This window comes from Protomyctophum bolini (assembly GCF_963924005.1).
Source record: "Protomyctophum bolini genome assembly, chromosome: 23".
NCBI classification, from domain to species: domain Eukaryota; kingdom Metazoa; phylum Chordata; class Actinopteri; order Myctophiformes; family Myctophidae; genus Protomyctophum; species Protomyctophum bolini.
The window spans coordinates 15801993-15822911 of NC_137884.1; the positions used below are offsets into that span (position 1 = coordinate 15801993).

Genomic DNA, 20919 nt, shown 5'->3' on the forward strand with positions numbered 1-20919 from the left:
GGATGGATGTGGGGGCTGTTATCAGTCAGCAGATGCCTGGTGGGTGGGTGTGGGTGGGTGGCCGGACCTCCTTCCCCCTCACAGACGTGTGTGTTTGACTGTCTTCAGAAGATTGCTGGGCAGGTGTTTGTGCCCTGCGCGGCCATGGACGTGTGCACGGTCGGCGGGCTGAAGAAGCTGGAGTTTCTCTTTGCTTACAGGAGTTCAGATCGTATACTCTGTTTGGCCAAAGAACCACGAGAAATGTCCACGAAACGAAAAGTGTCTGTCGGTCAGTCGCTCCCCTGGAAGATCATCGGATGTATAATGGGTGCAAGTATCCTGTATCTGACTTATTGTCTGCCTAGGAAAACACCCTTCTTAAAAAATAAATAAATAAAATGACTCTAGGTGTGTGTGTGTGTGAGCGCGTGAGCTCACCCAAGCCACCCATCGACTAATCTAATATACGGCAACCTTCCCTGTGTTTCTTCACTAGTCCGATTCAGAAGAACACAGTTTGCCGGCCACTGCTACAGAGCTGACAATGAGGTTATATCTGACCTTCTTCTCTGGAGTCCTGCCTCAAAGCAGACCGGGGGGGGGGGGGGGGGGGGGGGGGGGGGGGGAGAGAGAGAGAGCCAGATAGTCACTGACTTGCGAAGCTGTATTGGTTGGGAACAAGTCAGCCATGGTTTGACTGACAAAGGAGTCCTTCTGTGTATTTGTTTGAGTTGCTACAGTGTAATTTTTATTTGTAATATTTTTGCCGCAACACAATTGCTTTCGATGTCTTCTTGGTCTTAAAAAAAAACCCTAAAACAAATCTACACACTCCGAGGAGCATCTGCTATCGTGCTTTTGTAATTTTTAAGTGGGTGTGTGCTTAGAGATTATTATTATTATTATTTTTTTCAGAAATGCCTTTTAATTTTCTGGGCGTTAATGTCTTTCCGTTTCTTTCGGCTAGGAACGGAGGCACAGTAAATCCTGAATGTCAATTTAATGTTAAAGATGGAGCAAGTGATTTTCTTTGGTTAAATACTGTTGCTCTATATTCTGAAATTGGAAGTGATGACACAAAGAAATGACCTGAGAAAAATTGGAACATTATAAAAAATGAAGCTGATAAATAGGTACTCTCTCCTGATTGGCTGAAATGTCACCTATTTTGTTATCATTAACCTTACCTTTAATTTAACTTTGAAAGTATAAAAAATGACCCTACAAATACTGTAAGTAGTTACTTGATCTGCTTAACATGCAGAGTAAAGACTTTAGATGCAGCGGAGAACATTCCATGTATGCATTCGCTTCAACACACATTGTGCATTTGTTTCAGCAGGTGTAGACAACCCACCCACCATAAGAGATACAGGGTAGACCACCCACCATAAGAGATACACCACCCACCATAAGAGATGAGTGAGCATCCTTTTTTTCCCTTTTTTTTAAACATATGTTATTCATTTTCTTTATAGTACACATAAGTATTTCCAACAATTGACATATATTTCTTCCCCCCCACATCCCCCTGGCAGCACAAATAGTGAGCATCCTTTATTCTTTACTCCTGCAGTCCTTTGAACCATTTCAGGGTAGAATAAAACGGCTACCAGTCAATTTATTTAATTTATTTTTATTTACTTTTGAAAATAGCTTCAGTTATGTTCCCACAATAGATGAATAGAGTTACAGTAGGGGTTAAAGGCTCGCTGCCTGTGGTGTTGCTGGGAGCAGCATGGTCTCAAACTGCTGATATCTGCAGACAACACAGTGCAGAACCGCCCTCTGGTGGACAGATTTGCATAACTTGCAAACATCCGACTCAAATTGCGTCTCACAAGCTGCAGAAGGGAGCCAATGACTCTAGGATGCAGACCGCTTTCTCATGTCATTTGTCACTTGTCATTTTCAGTAGCGTTCACACTATGATACTTTCAATAACAATAGGCGTCACTTTCTTTTCATTAAACTCTGAGAAATGACCAAACTGCGACCGCATTCCGCTGGCCTTTTAGAAGGCGCTCGTCAGAGTGCCTTTTCTGGACGAATGGAGCACTTTTTAATGTCGAAAATATATACTGTATGTTTTTTTGTTTTTGTTTTTTTAATGCACTTATAACGTGGTCTGATTTTTATCAGCTGTCCAATCACGACAGCTGTAAATCCACTTCTACACCTGCTAGTTTAAGATGTATTTTTCCTACTGTATAGTGTATACAGCATAGATAGCAGTGGCGGCTTCGATTTAGATTTTCCAAAAGAGAAACTATTTATATACCGTGAATTATTTTAAGCCTGGAACCAATTAAGCCATCCAGACTCCTGGTGAATGATGACATAAAACATCTGTGTAAAACATACATACAAATAATTCAAATTAAAATAAACAATTGACAAAAATGTTCACCAGGAGCCTGGGTGGCTTGATTCCAGGCTTAAAATAATTCATATAAATATTTCTGGAATTCTCTATGGAACCACAAAATGCCCACCACTGCTAAGCCCTATATTGCAAAGTTGCGTTGAAGTCTGTTTCAGCCAATCGTGCAAACGCCGTGTCATTGTAAACTAAGGCGGTTATAGTGCACATATAGTCATTCTGTTCTGTACAGTTTACAATGTGGGCATTTAGCTAAAGCTCTACGGTTAAATGGTAAATCAACGAAAACAATGTAGTTCAACAAATTAACTTTAATGCCAACATCAAACTCAGCATCAGCATCTGTCTAAACAACATGCTACTGTATCTAAATAACATACTTACTGTAGCATTTGTAGTCGAGTAAACCGTATACTGTATGTTTATCTAAATTACATTACAGTAGTACATTTGGTCTCCAAAAGCTCAAGCTTGTGGATCTGATACTTTTGAAGCTTTTGTGTGACGCTGTGTGTAGACTACTTGTGTGTAGACGATCAAGTAGGACATTCATTTATTGAGATAAGAGGTTTCTGTCTGACAGCAATGATTTGCATAGTATAATCTGTCTGAAGAGGTGAGTGCTAGGGTGAGGTGAAGACTGAAGGAGTGAGTGCTAGGGTGAGGTGAAGACTGAAGGAGTGAGTGCTAGGGTGAGGTGAAGACTGAAGGAGTGAGTGCTAGGGTGAGGTGAAGACTGAAGGAGTGAGTGCTAGGGTGAGGTGAAGACTGAAGGAGTGAGTGCTAGGGTGAGGTGAAGACTGAAGGAGTGAGTGCTAGGGTGAGGTGAAGACTGAAGGAGTGAGTGCTAGGGTGAGGTGAAGACTGAAGGAGTGAGTGCTAGGGTGAGGTGAAGACTGAAGGAGTGAGTGCTAGGGTGAGGTGAAGACTGAAGGAGTGAGTGCTAGGGTGAGGTGAAGACTGAAGGAGTGAGTGCTAGGGTGAGGTGAAGACTGAAGGAGTGAGTGCTAGGGTGAGGTGAAGACTGAAGGAGTGAGTGCTAGGGGATGAGGGGGAGTCTGAAGGGGAGAGTGCTAGGGTGAGGTGAAGACTGAAGGAGTGAGTGCTAGGGTGAGGTGAAGACTGAAGGAGTGAGTGCTAGGGTGAGGTGAAGACTGAAGGAGTGAGTGCTAGGGGATGAGGGGGAGTCTGAAGGGGAGAGTGCTAGGGTGAGGTGAAGACTGAAGGAGTGAGTGCACATCACTACACATTGTGAGCTTGTATATCAGCCGTCCAGAATAGGGACACAATAAGGTTCCTGCGTTGTGGTTAAATTAACTCTCCAGGTTTTACTGTGTGACATAATTCCGCGTTCATGACAGAAGAGGAGTTAATTAGTTAGGATATAAAATGTTTCTTTTTATAATGTGGCCATGAAATGTGGGAGGAGCATTTCATTGGTTCAAGTGAAATGTGGGAGGAGAGTTTCATTGGTTCATGGTCCAATCTCCAGTTGGGCTTTCACGATAATGAAATGATATTTGACAATTTATTGTCTGTCAAATAATTGAGATTTAACGATTTAATTGTTTTGTCATTGAACATAATAAAACCTGTTAAGAATATATACAAATATTAAAAGAAATGACCGGTACCAATAATTAAAACAAATAATGTACAGTACTGTGGCCAAAATAGAACATTACTTATTGTTATAATTGAAAAAACGACGATGTGAAATAATTGTGATTATCTCAAAATGATTGCGATCAGACGATTATGTAATAATTGTAAACCCTAATTACTTTGATGAACAGGGTCTTCCAGAGGTCTGTACTTGTTCCGCTCCTTTTTTACCCCCATCGTCTCCAAACCTCTTCACCGGAAATAGCTGATCTACAAGCTTGGCTATTTCTTGCTGAATGTTCGTTCGCTTATTTTAGCTGAATGTTATTATTATGTGACTAACACTATTATGACCTGCCCAAGAATTGGGACGCTAGGGTTCATGTGGTTAAGAAAACCTGAAATGAATATGATTTACCATTCAGAAAGGATAAAAGCTGGCCTTTTATATTCACAGAGTGGTTTGATATGAATAATTGTATTGCCAAATACTGTATGTTATTGCACTTTACTGTGTGTTGCTGAGTTCTGACGGAAGGCAGGTCGCAGCTCTCAATGTTAATCTATGCCCAGCCAGTGGAACATCTGTGTCATACAATTAAAAATGATTTCACCATTTATTTTCCAGTTGAAAGGATGTCATTTTTTTTTTACCTGTTTTTGATTGATCTAGTACTTTAACACCACGGGTACGGTAGAACAGTCAAAGTTTATGCTAAAAGGGTAACACAAAACTCAATTCATCAGTAATACAATACATACATACATACAAACACGGAGGAATAAATCTCAGTAGAATCAGGTGTTTTACAGAGAAAGGGGGGAAGGTGCGACGGGTCAGAGGATTCTACTATTAAAAGTGTTCAAGGAGTTATGTTCACTTATTTGAGGACAGGAGATATTTTAGGTTAGTTTTGAGTTTGGTATGAGACACCTTTATGTAGTGTAACTACCTTTTGGTAACTAATGTAACTACCTTTAGTTCATTCCACATTTTGGTGGCAGTGTTGTAGAATGCATTTTTACCCATGTTTGAGCCAAATTTAGGAGGAATGAGCTCTGTTCATCTCCGGGTGGTTATGCCCATGCATGGACATCACTCACTCTAGAGAGTTATTAGACAGGTATCCAATGAGTATCTTTTTTTGTGTGTTGTGTTTAGTTTAATCAATTTGCTCATTGAGGAAATTACTACTGGCAGTTTCAGTCATTATTTTTACCTTGTTATATAAGCCCCATGACCCGCCTGACTTGGCCTGAAAGATTGTACGGAACAAATTTCATCATAAAAGGTCAATGTTCCACCAGGGGTGGAACATGCAAAGCCATGTGTTTGAGGGACATAGCACCCCTCAAAAAAGGTTCCATTAATTAGCACAATATAAAACAATAAAATAAAATGTGAAATCACTCACTGGCAGGAACGAACACAATTGTTATGGTTGTGGCGGTGGATGGAGTGATTGGCAAAAAAAAAAGATCTTGGCTGCATGAACCAATCAGTAGGCAGGTTCCCCAGATGACAGTGAAGTGACAATTAAGGACTTTTAAGACCTTTGTAATCCTTCCAAGTTGCCATACCACCCATAACCATGATTTGCATTTTGAAACAAAATGCCTAATGCCTTAGGAATTGTAATGTGGGCAATACAAACACTGTTGAGTTCCATAATAAAGTATGCCTTAGTAAACTGGACCCCAGTTGTGCCTGCTACTTACTTGGACCACTTTTTTTCTGTCTACAATCTGCATACAACAGCTGATCTACATGAGCTTGTAGATCTGCTATTTTTGGCATAAATAAATCTGAGAAAACCTTTTTGCAATGGCTTCTCAGTTGTTGTCTCTGTTTTTTGCCCCTGTCCATCCGTCCGTGTGTGACGTCCCTCATCATTCGAAGAAATTCGGCCTCATGGTGGCACTATAACAGGCCTATTCATGTTCACAACTCTAATATGCAACTCTGCAAAAAAGCGTACGACTTTCCCACCTGACAATAATTTCCACCATGCTGTGTTTTGCGTGTTTCAACTCCAACATAGCTGACTGTCTACCAGTGACAACATCAATGTACAGGAATACGAATCGAAGCCATTGTTCTGTTCTTGCTCTAATAAAACAAAAAAATATTTTTGAAATCTTGTTTGAAATTGCCAAACCTCACTGGTAGGTAGGATTCTGAACTGTCCACAGCCCTCCTCTGAGACACAGACTGAATAGACAAATTGTGCAGTCTTATAATGAGCATTAGTAAGGAGCAATTATATGAAGATATGGTTGAACATGGGTGAAGTGGTCCTTTAAGCACTATGTCAAATTATTGGTTGACTTGTCTGAAAAATGTCCTTGTGACCAAAACGTCGACCTTGTTCAATTCAACGCAGAGGTGATTATTTTACGCGGGAAATGGGATCTCGGGGGGATTTGATTCTCGCCACAGAAGGGACAAACCTCCGCTTCCTTCTCTTTATTGGGCCCCACGGGGGCTTAAGGAACTTGTTGAACCTGGCGACTGTGGGCTTCGCCGGCGCCGCCTTCTCGGCCTCCGCCGAGCGTCCGGGTACGGCGGTCTTGGTTGCCTTTCGTGACCTCCAGGAGAACACCTTTTTCCAGAAACTCGGCCTTTTGTTGTTCGTGCTCTCGATGCGCTCCAACAAAGCCGCCCTCTCACTGGCCCAAAGCATCTCTTTGACTTTCCAATTGGCCTCTTGCGCTATCCACTCCTTCCGGACGTGGGCCAGCTGGTGCTGGAGCTCTTTGAACTCGTTCTGCAACGCCTCAAATTTCTGCCGGTGGTCGTCCACGCTCTCCTCCAGCCTCTGCTTCCACAGGCCTTCGATCAGACTGAGCTGCTCCCTCCAGGACTTGTCTCTGTTCAGCAGGGAATTCTTGCTCTTCGACTGGAAGATCAGGTCGTCCCTCATCGCTACGACCTGGAGCTCCGACGTCCTTTTCTCCTTCTCCATGTCTTTGATCGTGCGCTCCATGACCGTGATCTTCTGGTCCGAGGAGATGAGCTTCTCATCAAGAACCTCCTTCCACAGACCTTTCATGTGGTCCATCTCGTCATTCCAGACCTTCTCTCTCTCAGACGGCAAAGGGATGCTCACGTTCTCCTCCTGTCTCCCCGCGATGACTTTCTGTTCCGCTTCCTGTGGGGGAGGGGCTTGTAAGACGCCAAGCCTCATGCTGGTGGGTTTCTGTACGTTATCCTGGCTCAGTGGTTTTTCTCTTGACATCTGGGTGTCTCTGTCTCTGAGGATGCATGACTGCTTGGGGGGTTCTGGTGGGTCATGTCTTTTATGCTCTATGGTTTCATGTGTCATTGGATGACATCACCCCCTCCTCCAACATGCTCTGATTGGACAAGTGGTCAGCAGTGGTGGAAATTGTACTCACATTTTTTGAGTGGTGCAAGCCGCTCAAACATTTGACCATTTAGTGTGTGTCTATTTGTCTATATCAGCACAATCTTGTTTGTCCATTTGTCCGTTTCAGTATAGGCCTATGGAAACAGCTACGGCCACCGAGCTGTGCCGTTGATCAGCCTTGAAATGAATGACAGTGCAATACTCTCCCATTGGCTGAGAGGTCGGCTATAGAGGCAAAAGTGTCTGGTTGCCTATAGGGACGAGGCAGCCAATCAGAAAGATAGGTGACTACGGCAGCCAATGAAATGATAAGTTGCCACTACCAACCTGATAGAAAGTAGAACAGCCTGGCAGCTGGTAAAAACTCATCTTTTCACCATGAACATATAAGATTTGCTCGTCTATGATTTTCCTTTCCTTTCCTTTCCTGTCAATGGAATTTAATGTTGCCACAAATTTTCATCATATTTCAGGCACATATGACGTTATTCTCCTTTCATTGTCAATGGCAAATGTGAGACATGACGGGACGAAAAGCTGTATATAGGAGCTGGCTAGCGCCCCTCAAGAATCACACTTTTGTGAAGTTAGGGGCACTCTTATCACTCTTATCATCGTCATCTCATACATCATCACATTCCGTGCTCAGCCAATCAAATCACACTCAAATCATCACATTCCGTGCTACACACAGGCACACAAAGCAAAGCTGGGCATTGGAGGGGCTAACACCCCTCAACAAACAGGGTTAAACAACCAGACTATAAAAATACCCTGCAGACCTTGGCCTTGAACATGCCTCACAGTGATGTCATCAGAAGAGAAATAAGAGAAGTCATGATATGGCTCTAAAAGTATACTATTCATTCGATCAATTAAACAAACTTAAGTTGTAAATCCTATTAATTTCCACTAGATGGCGCCATTGCAGAATAAAACTATGCGGTTTGTTTGATTGATTGAATAATTTAACAGTTTGGAAAATGTTCAATCAATCAATCAATCAATCACTGGACTTTTATGGTAGCCTAAATGTATGATGAATATATGGGGACCCCCAAAATAATCACAAACTGGAGGAGAGCCCCACCCTGACAAGCACACAGTTTCACAGCTAATGGCCTAATTCTTTTCACAATCCCTATTTCTTAGATTATTTGACAATTTGGCCAATGTTTGACCTCTGTAGCCACCTCAAAGGGCACCGATTTGATAGCAATTCGAAACTGCAGCCCCCGTAAAATCTGAATCCCCCACCCACCCCTTTTACCCCTCACTGTATGTTTTCTTCCCCTCCTCTATGAGGATTTCCTGTTTTTGGGGCTATATAGAAGTGTATATTTGTAAGTCTCTAAATGTTATGATGAATTGAACATGGTGGACCCTATTGTAAACAATAGTGTAATGCTGGTGTCGTCCACAGTTAACAGTTTTGAGCTGTGCTTGAAATGTAGGCCTACTGTAATTCTCCAATCTGTTAAATATTTCAATCAATCAATCAATCAAAAAGCCTATTAGTCAGTTTGTTGATTAGCCCACTTTTGCTGTAATAGTCTTTTTTCCATTATATTTATTTAATTTGATTATTTTCCCCCGAGTAATAAAAGTCCTTAAATGTATCATCTCCCCGTCCAAATAAAATAAATAACGTGGGGACCGTCCCCGACCCACAGGTTGTGATTGAAGCACTTTAGCACGTTTCACTTCTTGACAACAAAAACAAAGTCTGGCGTATTCTTCGTCGTACGACGGGGTCGCGCCCGAAAATAAGCGACGGGTTGTGGGCTTGTAGATCGGACTATTTTTCGTCGAGCGACACCGTCGTACGAAGAAGTAGTGAATGGGGCGTTTTTAGCAGGAAATACGTGTGGGCAGTTGGGCAGGCGCCAGGCAGTGGCTCCACTTTCATTTTAAAAACATACATCACGCACTTTAGGCACGTAAACCTACTACTATATGGACATGGTCCTCATTACAATGCTTTGAAACGAGCTTTAATAATAATTTATTGGCACATAATAAATCTGACGCCGCCATGGGCAGGAGGAGAGGCGCACCTGGTGCTAAGTATGACGAGGACTACACGTTTGTCAGTCCGGTTGTCAAGTACCTGCTGTTTGTTTTCAACCTGATCTTTTGGGTGAGTGTTTGTGCGAATGTATTTATCATCATCATCAGCGTAACCTTTATTTTATTTTGGATTCAGTCTTTACAGTTGAGAGGGGCAGGCCGTTCATTTTCAATGTAGTCGGGTAAATAACAATACGGAAATTAAGCACATGTCATGAATCAAGAGACGGCTAAATATACTAGAAAAAAGTTTAATAGAGTTACAAATCGTACAATCTTGCGAACAAATTACGAGTGTTGGACCAACCATTGCCCTGAATTGACCCAAAGAAGCAAGTGTTGCACATGATTCTGGAGTTCATTACAAGCAGATGGAGCATTAGAGAATGAGTGCTCAAAATGTATTTGATATGATGAGTAAAAGTGTGTGAAGCTCAAAAGCTGTTGAGCAGAGAGCTGTTACTTGACATTGCTTGTAGCTACAGGTTAATCATTTATTGGGGGTGGACTATTATAGACTACTCATTTAACCTAAACCTAAACTTGTCCCAACCACTGGTAGGCTAGTAACTATAGTACCACATGGTGGTACTTGAGCCCCCCTCGGGGTACACAGAGAAGTCGCCCAAAAAAGGAGAATGAAGAATGGAATGAAATATTAATATCACTACAGTACGTAGTAGTAGAACTAAGTAGTTCTTCTGACCAAGCAATTGGTTGAAGTAGGTTATCCAGCCGTTCTGAAATGAGCATGACAGCATACCTATAGGCTATAGACTTAATAGAAGATTTGAGAACGGATTAATCACATTTATCTAATAATCAGCACAACTGCTATTTCAGAGTTTTTTCAGAGCAGCAGCAATATTGGCTTAGGAATGGAACAAAAAGGGGTCTTGTATTTTAACATTAGTTACTAGTGGTACTTCAGTTAAAAGGTTGAGAACCAATGGTTTATATATATATTTATATATATATATTTATAATAATCATGAAGAACTTTAACATTTGTAAAACATTAAAATATTGGTAGGGTACCTGCCAATCTGGACTGGAGGGGCACAAAGTTCAATCTGGGTGGGCATTTCCCCCCAAAGCCCCCTTGTGAACCATATCATGTATTCTTCTTATTCCATTCTTTTAACCACTCAAATTAACCATAATTTGGAGTGATCATAGGAGAAGATGTGAATTGTTTTCTCTGATGGGGAACATTCATTTTGATGTTGGGATAAGCCTGTAATTATAGGCAATAGTGTTGTGTTTGAGGGGCTCCTATCCCCAGCTTTCCGGGTTTGTGTTAATACAAACATTGGCTTGTGATGATGTATGATGACATGTAATACTCTTCTGTTGTATCGTGAGATTGTCATCATACTAAGTTTGATGACAATCTCACGATACAACAGAAGAGTCGGTTCCTGTATGGTGTTAGCAAATATGCAAATTGCGTGTTGGAACAGTAACTGCACAATGCACAGCTAAGCGGTAGGATTTCAAACTATGCAAAGGTCACAATAATTGTGTTTTCCTTGTGTCACTCACTCACATGACGGCAGATCATAACCTCAGGAATTATAAGGAGATTTCCATCAGGAGTGTGATTCCAAACATTTTAGAGCAGATCTAAGCTTACTCAGTCTTTTGAGAGACTTTGAGAATTAAGCTGAAAAACAAAATAGCCAACTGTAGAGAAGTTGAGAACCTGTCTTTTTTTAGCTGTGTCTAAAATGGTGAAACAAGCAGGAAGTTAAATATTGCTGATATTCCTGAAATAATGCCTAACACACACTTTAACTCACACATAGCATTATCAGCAAAGTTAACATGCATAACATGTCATGTGAATTTTAACTTATCTTTGACTGTTTACTGTGTACAAATAAATAACTATAGCTACACATTATTTCAAAGGAACATGTGAATGCAAAGGTTAAAATGTAATTTATATATGTTATGTAAACAGATGCCAGGTTAATTTGTTGACCTGGCATTAAGTTTCAGTAACAATGAACATATATATTTTCTAATGTATTCTAATGTTTAGACTGATCTAATTTAGACTGAGTTCTTGGTTTACCTGGGATCCTAGATTACTGAGGCACTACACTGTCTCTCTGCATTTGATGTAAAGTACACGTACAGTGTATGTTTACCTTGCTTATTAGGTCGCTCTGGATTAAGAGTGTCTGCTAAATGCCTAAATTGTAATTTATCACAAAACGTATCGCTAGCTGGGAGCAACACTAAAACAAGCCTCTTTACTCTTGCGCAGAGTTCATGTACAAACTTGTAGATCTTTTGTCAGCGTGGAATGTGTTTCCTCGAGGCTACACATTCACTCCAAGTCCACTCCTTACACAAGAACTGGAAACACTGTCATTCTTCTCACTTCTCTCTCTCTCTGTATCTGTATAGGATTTGTATAGGAAGGGGGCGTGTCCAATTCGAATAAAATTAAGATATCCAAGTAAATATACAGAATCAAGCAACTTAAACCGTCTGGGTTGAAACACAAAAGTGAAATTGACCCAACATGTTTGAAGCCTACATACTCTCACATCAGACTATTGACTCGTATCGAGTCAGTGGTGACTCATTCTCAGTGACTCAGTCTAAACATAAGAATAAAAAATAATCTGTACATTGAAACTATACAATCCATAGGATGCCAGATGAACAATGAACCTTGCATCTGTCTACATAATATGCTAAATTACATTTAAACCTTTGCATAAGAGTGCATGGTCGGGTAAGTGCTACAGGCTTTTACCAAAGTGCTCCAAAAATCAAAACCTATTGGAATTGTGTAAAGACAAACATAAAAAGATAAAGACACACAGATTGTACTTGTAGAAAGAAAGAGGTTTTGTTCCATGCTGTCAGTGTGAAAACCAACCCCTTAACACAGGGGACAAAACAAGCCTGGCATATCCCTCCCTAAATGGTGCTCTCTGTGTGTTGCGTGTGTGCATGTGTGCATGTGTGCGTGCATATTACTATACTTGTGAGGAACGAATGTCCCCACAAGTATAGTAGAACTAGAATATGAGAAATAGACGTGAGGGGCAGGGCCATTTTCCTGGTCACACGGAAAACAAAATCACACTTGTGTGAAGTGAGGGGCGCCTTCAATCTTTTGCTGTCACATGATGTCATAGAAAATAGGCTCATATATAATAATCTATAAAATTATATATAAATATAATCTTTTCAATCCGTCCTACTCCTAACATTTTGAAGTCCTCACAAGTATAGTAATACACGCAGGTGAATGCGTGCGCGAGCATGCGTCCGGTAACGTGATCCACCTGCGTTGGGGAGGAGTGCCGTGTGTTGCTGCTAAGGTCTTTTATTCTTTGGAGATGAGCTGCTGGGTTTGGTGCTGAGGGGAATGAAAGAGTCTTTTTAGCTGAAAGTACCACATGGTGCATGGTTCAGGTTCACTAGAACAGAGAGATCTCTGGAGCATTGGTTCTCAAAGTGGGGACCCCCCCAGGCAGGGGTCCTATGAGAGGTTCCAGGGGGTCCTCAGCAAAAGTAGTTGATACAGCATCACAATCATTTTAACCACGTTATCCATTTATAGGTTGGCTATGAAAACTAGCAGATGTACAAGCTCGCAGTGTGTCACTTTGTTCTATTATTTGCTTCTGGGGGTTCCTAGAACTAAATAATTTGAGAAGGGGGGGGGGGGTCCGCTGCCAATTACATGTCATTTCGGAGGTCCACGTCATGACATGAAAAAGTCAGAGCGCCACGGATATAGAAACATAGCTTTTTCAGAAAACACTACCCATACGCAGTACACAAACATTCTGGGGAAGTTTCACTTGTCCCCTCTCTCCACCTATTTCTTGTCTCTCTGCAGTAGTATTACTACAGTATCTAATAAACAAAACAATTCTATAATATTGTGAACAACCGTACACCAGATGTGTCATGTTTTTATTTTATTTTTATATTTTGTTTTTATTTTCAATTTTTTACAAAATACACAGACCACCCGTCCACAGCCCTCCCTCCTCCCCCTCCCCACATACAAACCCACATACATAGAAGACAGCACAGTTAAAGCATAATAACAATAATAATATTATACAAAAAACGTGGAACAAAACAAAACAAGAAGAGACAAATCTACTATACAGAGAAATTTTTTTCCGGAAGCAATCGATCCAGACTGAGATAGCTATAACATTTCTGATACAGGTAAGGACACATTTTCCATATAATTCTAATAAGGTTGCCAAATCTTCAAAAATGTTTCAAACCCTTTCGAATTTCTCAAAATATAAGTAATCTTCTCAAGAGGAACACAACTGTTCATTTCTGAGAACCATCTTGCGATAGGTGGGGGGGGACAGATGTGTCATGTTTGACGTCCGTCCCCTGAAAAGTTCTTAAAAGTTTGCTCTAATTTGCTCATCATGACTGAGTCACTATTGAGCATTGTTCTGCTTTACGTTGAGATACTTGGGAAATGACACATGATGTCACCCCGGCGTGACAAGTAGGAACACAGTTATTTTAGCACTGCAGTCATAGCATGAAGTGTTACCCAAGACGGAAAAAATAAAGACTGATCTATTTTAAAAAAGTCTATAGGGTGCTAAGTGCTAAAACTGGTCAATTGCTTTGGGCTTGTTTTCGTACACCTGGCTGCTTGTTTGTCTCGCAAAACCTGGTAACACTGATGGCTATTGGCTAGTACAAGTCTATGTTTGGGCCACACAAGTCTTGATCAGAACAAAGTTCTTCTGATAACTATTCTATGCTTGGGCCATACAGATCTTCTCTTCATCAGAACAAAGTTCTTCTGATAACTATTCTATGCTTGGGCCACACAGATCTTCTCTTCATCAGAACAAAGTTCTGATAACTATTCTAACTGTTCTTCTCCTCCTGTCCTCTCTAGATGATCTCCATGGTGATGCTGGCTATCGGCGTGTATGCTCGCATGATGAAACATGCAGGTAGGCCTTGGTAGATCTGATACATACTGTATGTATTACATATCTATCTGATCATTATTTCATCATGTGTGTGTGTGTGTGTGTGTGTGTGTGTGTGTGGTCGAAGTTGCCTGTGCCCTCACAATCGGTGCCTGTGACTTGACTGTTATTGTTCGGCTGGCCTCCTCGCCATATGTGTCTTAATTTAGATTTTGGCACTGCATGAAACATTTTCATGAGAGTCCACAGCCAACTTCATATAGGCCTGCTGTTAACATTTTAGCAGTAAGCGCATCTATTACATTTGGGGGTCCTTGATATGAAAACATTTGAGAACCACTGTTGTACAGTGTGACAGTGCCCTCAGTACTAGTATTAATGAATATACGGTGTAGCATCACAATATTTTTAATCACTTTATCCATATTTCATACTTTGGCTATTCAAAAAAAGCAGATACACAAGATATTTTTAAAGCCAACATTTTTAACTCGAATCATCAGCTTCTGGTGGGGTCCCTGGAACAACATATTTTGAGATGAAGGTCCGTGGCCAAATACATGATACATGACAATTTTGGGGTCCTTGACATGATGATACAAAAAAAAATAGGAACCACTGATATGAGAAACATTGGTGACTGTGAATAAGTTCATGTGTTGCCTATATTCTGTACATTTAGGGCTTGTTTGGACTCAAGCACTGAGACACGTGATGTTTCGAGTGCGTAGTATATCAGAAGCAACTGAAAATGTGTGTGTGTGTGTGTGTGTGTGTGTGTGTGTGTGTGTGTGTGTGTGTGCGCACACACAGAAGCAGCCATGGCCTGTCTGTCGGTGGACCCTGCCATCATCCTCCTGGTGGTGGGCGTCCTCATGTTCTTCATCACCTTCTGTGGCTGTGTGGGCTCCTTACGAGAGAACATCTGTCTCCTTCAGACGGTAGGTATCTTCTCTGTGTGGGCTCCTTACGAGAGAACATCTGTCTCCTTCAGACGGTAGGTATCTTCTCTGTGTGAATCATGAATCTTTATTTTGCTTTCATCCATGAGTAAAAAAAAAAAGGCTAGGGACTGTCATGTTTGTTTTTGTAGCCGAGGTGCTCTTGTTAAATGAATGACAAAGAAGAAAATGCCATGGGCAATTTACTGAGGTGGTGGTCTTGGCGAGGCAGGGCTACTTACTCTCAGTCAGGGGAGAAAATAAAGAAAGAAATTACATTATTGTTTTTGTATGCATATTATTTATGCTTTGTTTCCTAGTCTAATGTGCTTCACTGTCTGTTTTGTGTTTGTTTTGTGTGGGGACTGCGGATGTAAACTAGCGTCTTTGCTAAATCTGGTGTAATTACGTTGCATTATATGTAATGTCCATTAATATGGACATTACAGATTAATATACTGTATTACGGTATGTCCCATCGAAATAAACCAATAAGTAAAACAAAATGCTGACGTGTTTCGGCCAAGTGATCTTTGTCAGCGTAGGAGACGAAGGCCGAATAACGAAGGTGTAGTGGAAGAAATCAAAGAAAAATGCTTTATAATGATGTTATGAAAATGCTTAGGATAAACTGACCTGTGGTTTCCTAAATACGTGATAAAATTCACTTTAACAAGCCCACTTTCCCTTTTCCATAGTGGGTTTATTAGCTAATCTCTTCTAGCAAATACATTACCTCACAATCACATATTTAGGTAACCTCAGGTCAGGTTACCCTAAGCATTTTCATAACATCATTATAAAAAACAAATCCCCCACTACATTAACCTAAATTGGCTCCTTTTTCCCTTTGCTATAAAGTAAACGATGTAATTCAGGGGTGCCGTGGATGCAAAAAAAGGTTATTTCCAGGAATGACCTGAGCCAAAATAGCTTTGAGAACAGAATGACCTGACAATGTTTTTCTCTCTTTCTCCATCTCAGTTCTGTATCTTCATCACAGTGATCTTCTTGATGCAGCTGACCGCCGGTGTCCTGGGCTTCGTCTTCTCTGATAAGGTATAAGGTCACATTCTCACCTAATACTTCGGTAGACTCGATGCGAATGGGCGAAAAATTGGGATTCTTGCATATTTAATTTGCTGCGGTTTGCCTTCACACTGTCATCCGCAGTAATTGGAAACGCAGCAGGGGGGACCTTTATCAATATGTTCCATTCATAAACTAGCCTACACAGTGAAATCTATGGTGATCAAATTATACTCATAACGTAATGTGTCATGCCGTCTGGGACCCTCCCTCTCTCTCTCTCTCTCTCTCTCTCTCTCTCTCTACGCACGCAGCCATGCACTGTTCTTTTGGGCATGGAGGCACAGCGCTGAGCGCACTGATATAACAGACAGCAGCGCAAAATGTTTACAAGTTTATCGAGATGAAAGTCCCTACTCCCCAGTCCCCACACAGTGACAGCACTCCATGTTTACAGCACGCACAGACAGATAGACAGACAGACAGACAGAATATTCTGTAGGCTATACACTGCAGTGTTTTTATGTGTTTCCTTAAGCAATTGATTAATGTACTCGTCCTCATTTCGATCAGGGCTTCAGTCTCCTCATTCGACCACGTCTATCCACGGTAACGGGACATCTTTGCGCTGCGTAAAATATGCATTCTCCGTCTCCAACTGTGTTCAGCTCCTCACCCGCCACATTGTTTGCTTCATTTCCTTTATTTACTGCGGATTGCATTCACACCTGCACCGAATCCTAATCAAGTGCGATTGGAAGCGAAGCGACTCGGAGTAGAATGCGGTTCTTTGATGCGCATTAGGATTCGAATGAAGCTTCACACCTGCCAAATGAAGTGAAGTTTCTGACAATGTGCAGCAGGATTCGTTTTAATCGCAGCAAAGCTTTCTGGTGTGAATGTCACCTAAGGCATAACCACACCATGCACTTGACTAGACTGATCTATGATATCAAGCCTATGATAATGAGCCCCAAAAGTAGTGACTATAAGGCTACATGAGTGCTTTAAAACGATATGCAATGGCTAATTGTAAATGGCAGATCTACAAGCTCACAAAGTGTCCCATCTTTAAACATAGCAGTAGTCATAAAGTAGTAGTAAACATCACACAGCAAGCCCAACACAACCTGCAACCACCAATATTTACAAGCAACTTTACAGAAAAACAAGCCCAAAGTCACTGATACGGTAATTATTAGCAGACTTGGCAACACTGTCACTGACATACATTTCATACATTTTGTACCTAGTAATAGTAATTGAGAGAGGTGAGAATTGAGATACTGACCACAGTAATTTTTGAATATGAAGGTGATCCAAAAGTGCTGTCCTAGTAATGTATTCATGTTATTTTGCATACATATTATAGTTATTTTGAATGATCATTGTAATGCAAACGTCAGAGTGTAGAGTAGGAGAGTAGCGGCACGCTTTGATCTCGCCGCAAAGCGGGTGCCTATGGGCTATAGTTCCAAACATTGCTCCTATGGCTGGAACTATCCCATTGAGATAGAATGAGCTCTTCCACATTCCATTGTTACAATGGTGGGAGTCAACGCTAGTGTCGCCACTCTCTTAAGGCCTATTCATAGTCTGGATTTTCGGTGGTGTGGTGACCACCGCTCCGGTGGTGAGCTGACCACCGGAGCTGAAATAACGTTGAGCGGTGGTGAGTAAAAAAAACAGAGAGACGGTCTGGAGCGGTGGTGGTGGTTTGCTCTTCACCGCGGATCGCAACGTCATGTTGTAATATAACACATCTACTCGTCATCAACGGATTGGCGGCTGTAATTTAGACTGTGTAGTGTATAGTATCATTATAGATTTTAGATGTATGTGATGCTTTTGATGCTGTAATATAAGTAGGTGTTCACAAACAAGCACATAGTTAAAATATGGACATACCAGTAATAGGTTTCTGCCTAACAGCGATTCATACAACGATTTCTAGTTTGATGTGACCTAGACATGAACACCATTATAACTTCTACAGTAGCAAACATACAGTTACTGTAGATAATGGTGTTTACTAGTTTATTCTCATATTGTGCACACAGGCACGGAACAGAGTGACGGGGCTCATCAACGATGCCATCATCCATTACAGGGACGACATTGATCTGCAAAACCTCATCGATTACGGACAGAAAGAGGTGAGAGAGAAATGTCAAGCAATACCTTTTTTAATTGATTTCACGATGATTCATTTGAAATTTCACCTGGTACTGAATGCATAATTCATAATCTTGCCTCTTAACCGATCAGTTTATTGATCTATTTTCAAACAGTCCCCATCTAACACTTGCGTGTCTTTGTGTGTGGCAGTTTAGTTGCTGTGGCGCGGTGGCCTACACTGACTGGTCCCAGAACGTCTACTTCAACTGCACTCCCGAAAACCCTAGCAGAGAACGCTGCTCTGTTCCTTTCTCCTGTTGTCACATCTCCTCAGAGAGGGTGAGCCTCACAGTTCCCATCCCGCTGCTCTACCGGCCACTCCACCCCTGGGCCACTGCCGCCCCTAGTTTAAAGCAGCGGTCTGAACTGACCCGTTGGCAGCTCAGTGCAGTTCGGGGGATTCTGTCACAAAGTTGACTGCGCCTTTTTGCAAGCATTTCCCTCTAGGTTATGGAATACTTTCCCCCTGGACCTCAGAACTGTGTCCTCTGTGACATCTTCAAAACACTGTTAAAGACTCACCTGTTCAAACAAGCTTCCACACGATACTCCCTTTTTGGTTACAGCTCTGTGTGCTGAGACATCTCCCTTATTCTCAGTCTGCTTGTTTTCTTCGACTCTAGTTTTATTCTGTACATGCAGTTAGATGACGGTTTTGTTTATTTTCTCATCTACATTGAACGTGTGTGTGTGTGTGTGTGTGTGTGTGCGTGTGTGTGTGTGTGTGTGTGTGTGTGTGTGTGTGTGTGTGTGTGTGTGTGTGTGTGTGTGTGTGTGTGTGTGTGTGTAGGAGGTCATCAACACCATGTGCGGTCATGACACGCAGGACATGGAATACATGGAGGCTGGACACCACATCCACACCAACGGCTGCATAGACAAGCTGGTCAACTGGATCCACAGCAACCTGTTCCTGCTGGGAGGTGTGGCTCTGGGACTGGCCATACCACAGGTATGTACTATGTTCTGTCAAATAATACTGTCCTTAATACCTTCCCCCACATCAGCTCAGTGGCTTCGTGGTTGGAGTGTCCACCCTGAGACTGGGAGGTCGGGTTCAAGCCCCGGTCTAGTCATACCCAAGGCCAAAATGGCAAGACATACTATCAACTTCCCGTGTCTGGCACCCAATGCCTGCTTGTTACTCAGCATCAAGGGTTTGATTGGGGGTTCCTGTGACATACTAGAGTCATGTCCGGGGGGTGTACATGTACATCAAGCTGCCTCAGGCTACAGAAACAGGATATAGGCTCCTCACATGGACCACATTGGGAACTACTGTACATGCCCAAGACTCATAATAATAATAACCATAAAAATCACAATATTCATAAAACTCACAATCTAAAAATGTGTTCTTCTCTCTTCAGCTGGTGGGGATTCTCCTCTCTCAGATGCTGATCAATCAGATCAAAGACCAAATCGAGCTCCAGAACTACAACGTCAAACATCGCTCTGATCCGTTTAGATGACCAGACTCTGCATGGTATCAATACCTTCTGCAGAGTGTGGAGACGACGGGCATCAAGACCAATCCTCAAAAAAGTACAACTCCAAAGATGTGCCTTGCAACTCTACTTCCAACATTTACTTTCTACACTAACACAGTCAAGTCCAACGCATTCTCACTCCCAAGACGGCAAACAGGTGACTGGAAGGCGGTGCTGAAACGGCACGTGTTGACTATAGGGGGCACATGAGTTATGATTCTGTCTATTATCGGGACATTAACTTGAACGGGGCTGAGTCAAATGAAGCAGACTTCGCAGCGCCTGCCACGACGACTCACTCGGCAGTGCCTCTCGTAGCTCAAGTCCGCTTTAGATGGCACGTCTCTGTCGTTTTAGACCCTTTACATCTTGGCTTTGAGAACAGCACTTCTGCATTCCTGGAGTGTGTTAGTGCCCGGGACGGGCTGGAAGGGATGACTGGAAGGGAACCTCCTTCCACGTTCGGTCACATTTGTCCCAAGAAGTCACTATAGGCCGTTTGGGGAATGAGAGTGTGTTGTAAAATCCACTGTTCATTTAAGGTTGTATATAAAGTGATATTTTCTGGTCAAGCAAAATGTTTAATCTCTATATTGTGATAATAATCACTGCTACTGAGTGTTTGTTCAGTAACAAGGGTCTCTAGTAAGGTTCTATAGTAAACAGAAAACACCTTTTCAGGAAGAGAGAACCCCAGAATGTTTATTCCATTATACAGTGTTCCAGTTTCAATTTTGTCTGCTAATGTTTTTAGTTTCACTTCTTTATCTTGTATCCTGTACGAGTTCTCTCACTCTCATGATTGGATGAAATTGGTATCTTGACATGAACATTTATTTTCAGTTTATTAAATAGCTGTAAAGATGGGGAGACCCCTGTTACTGAACAAACACTACTACAGAAATGATTACTATC

At 41.8% G+C, this 20919-nt stretch overlaps 1 protein-coding gene across 1 annotated transcript; it reads left to right on the forward strand.

The window, feature by feature from the left end:
• The first annotated feature begins 9216 nt into the window (after positions 1–9216).
• Positions 9217–20894, forward strand: tspan33a (tetraspanin 33a). Its single transcript, XM_080757774.1, has 8 exons — positions 9217–9481; positions 14330–14387; positions 15180–15307; positions 16292–16366; positions 18397–18492; positions 18665–18793; positions 19305–19466; positions 19885–20894. The coding sequence occupies exons 1-8, from the start codon at positions 9377–9379 to the stop codon at positions 19984–19986; spliced, it is 855 nt and encodes a 284-aa protein (XP_080613900.1). The 5' UTR covers positions 9217–9376; the 3' UTR covers positions 19987–20894.
• The last annotated feature ends 25 nt before the right edge of the window (positions 20895–20919 follow it).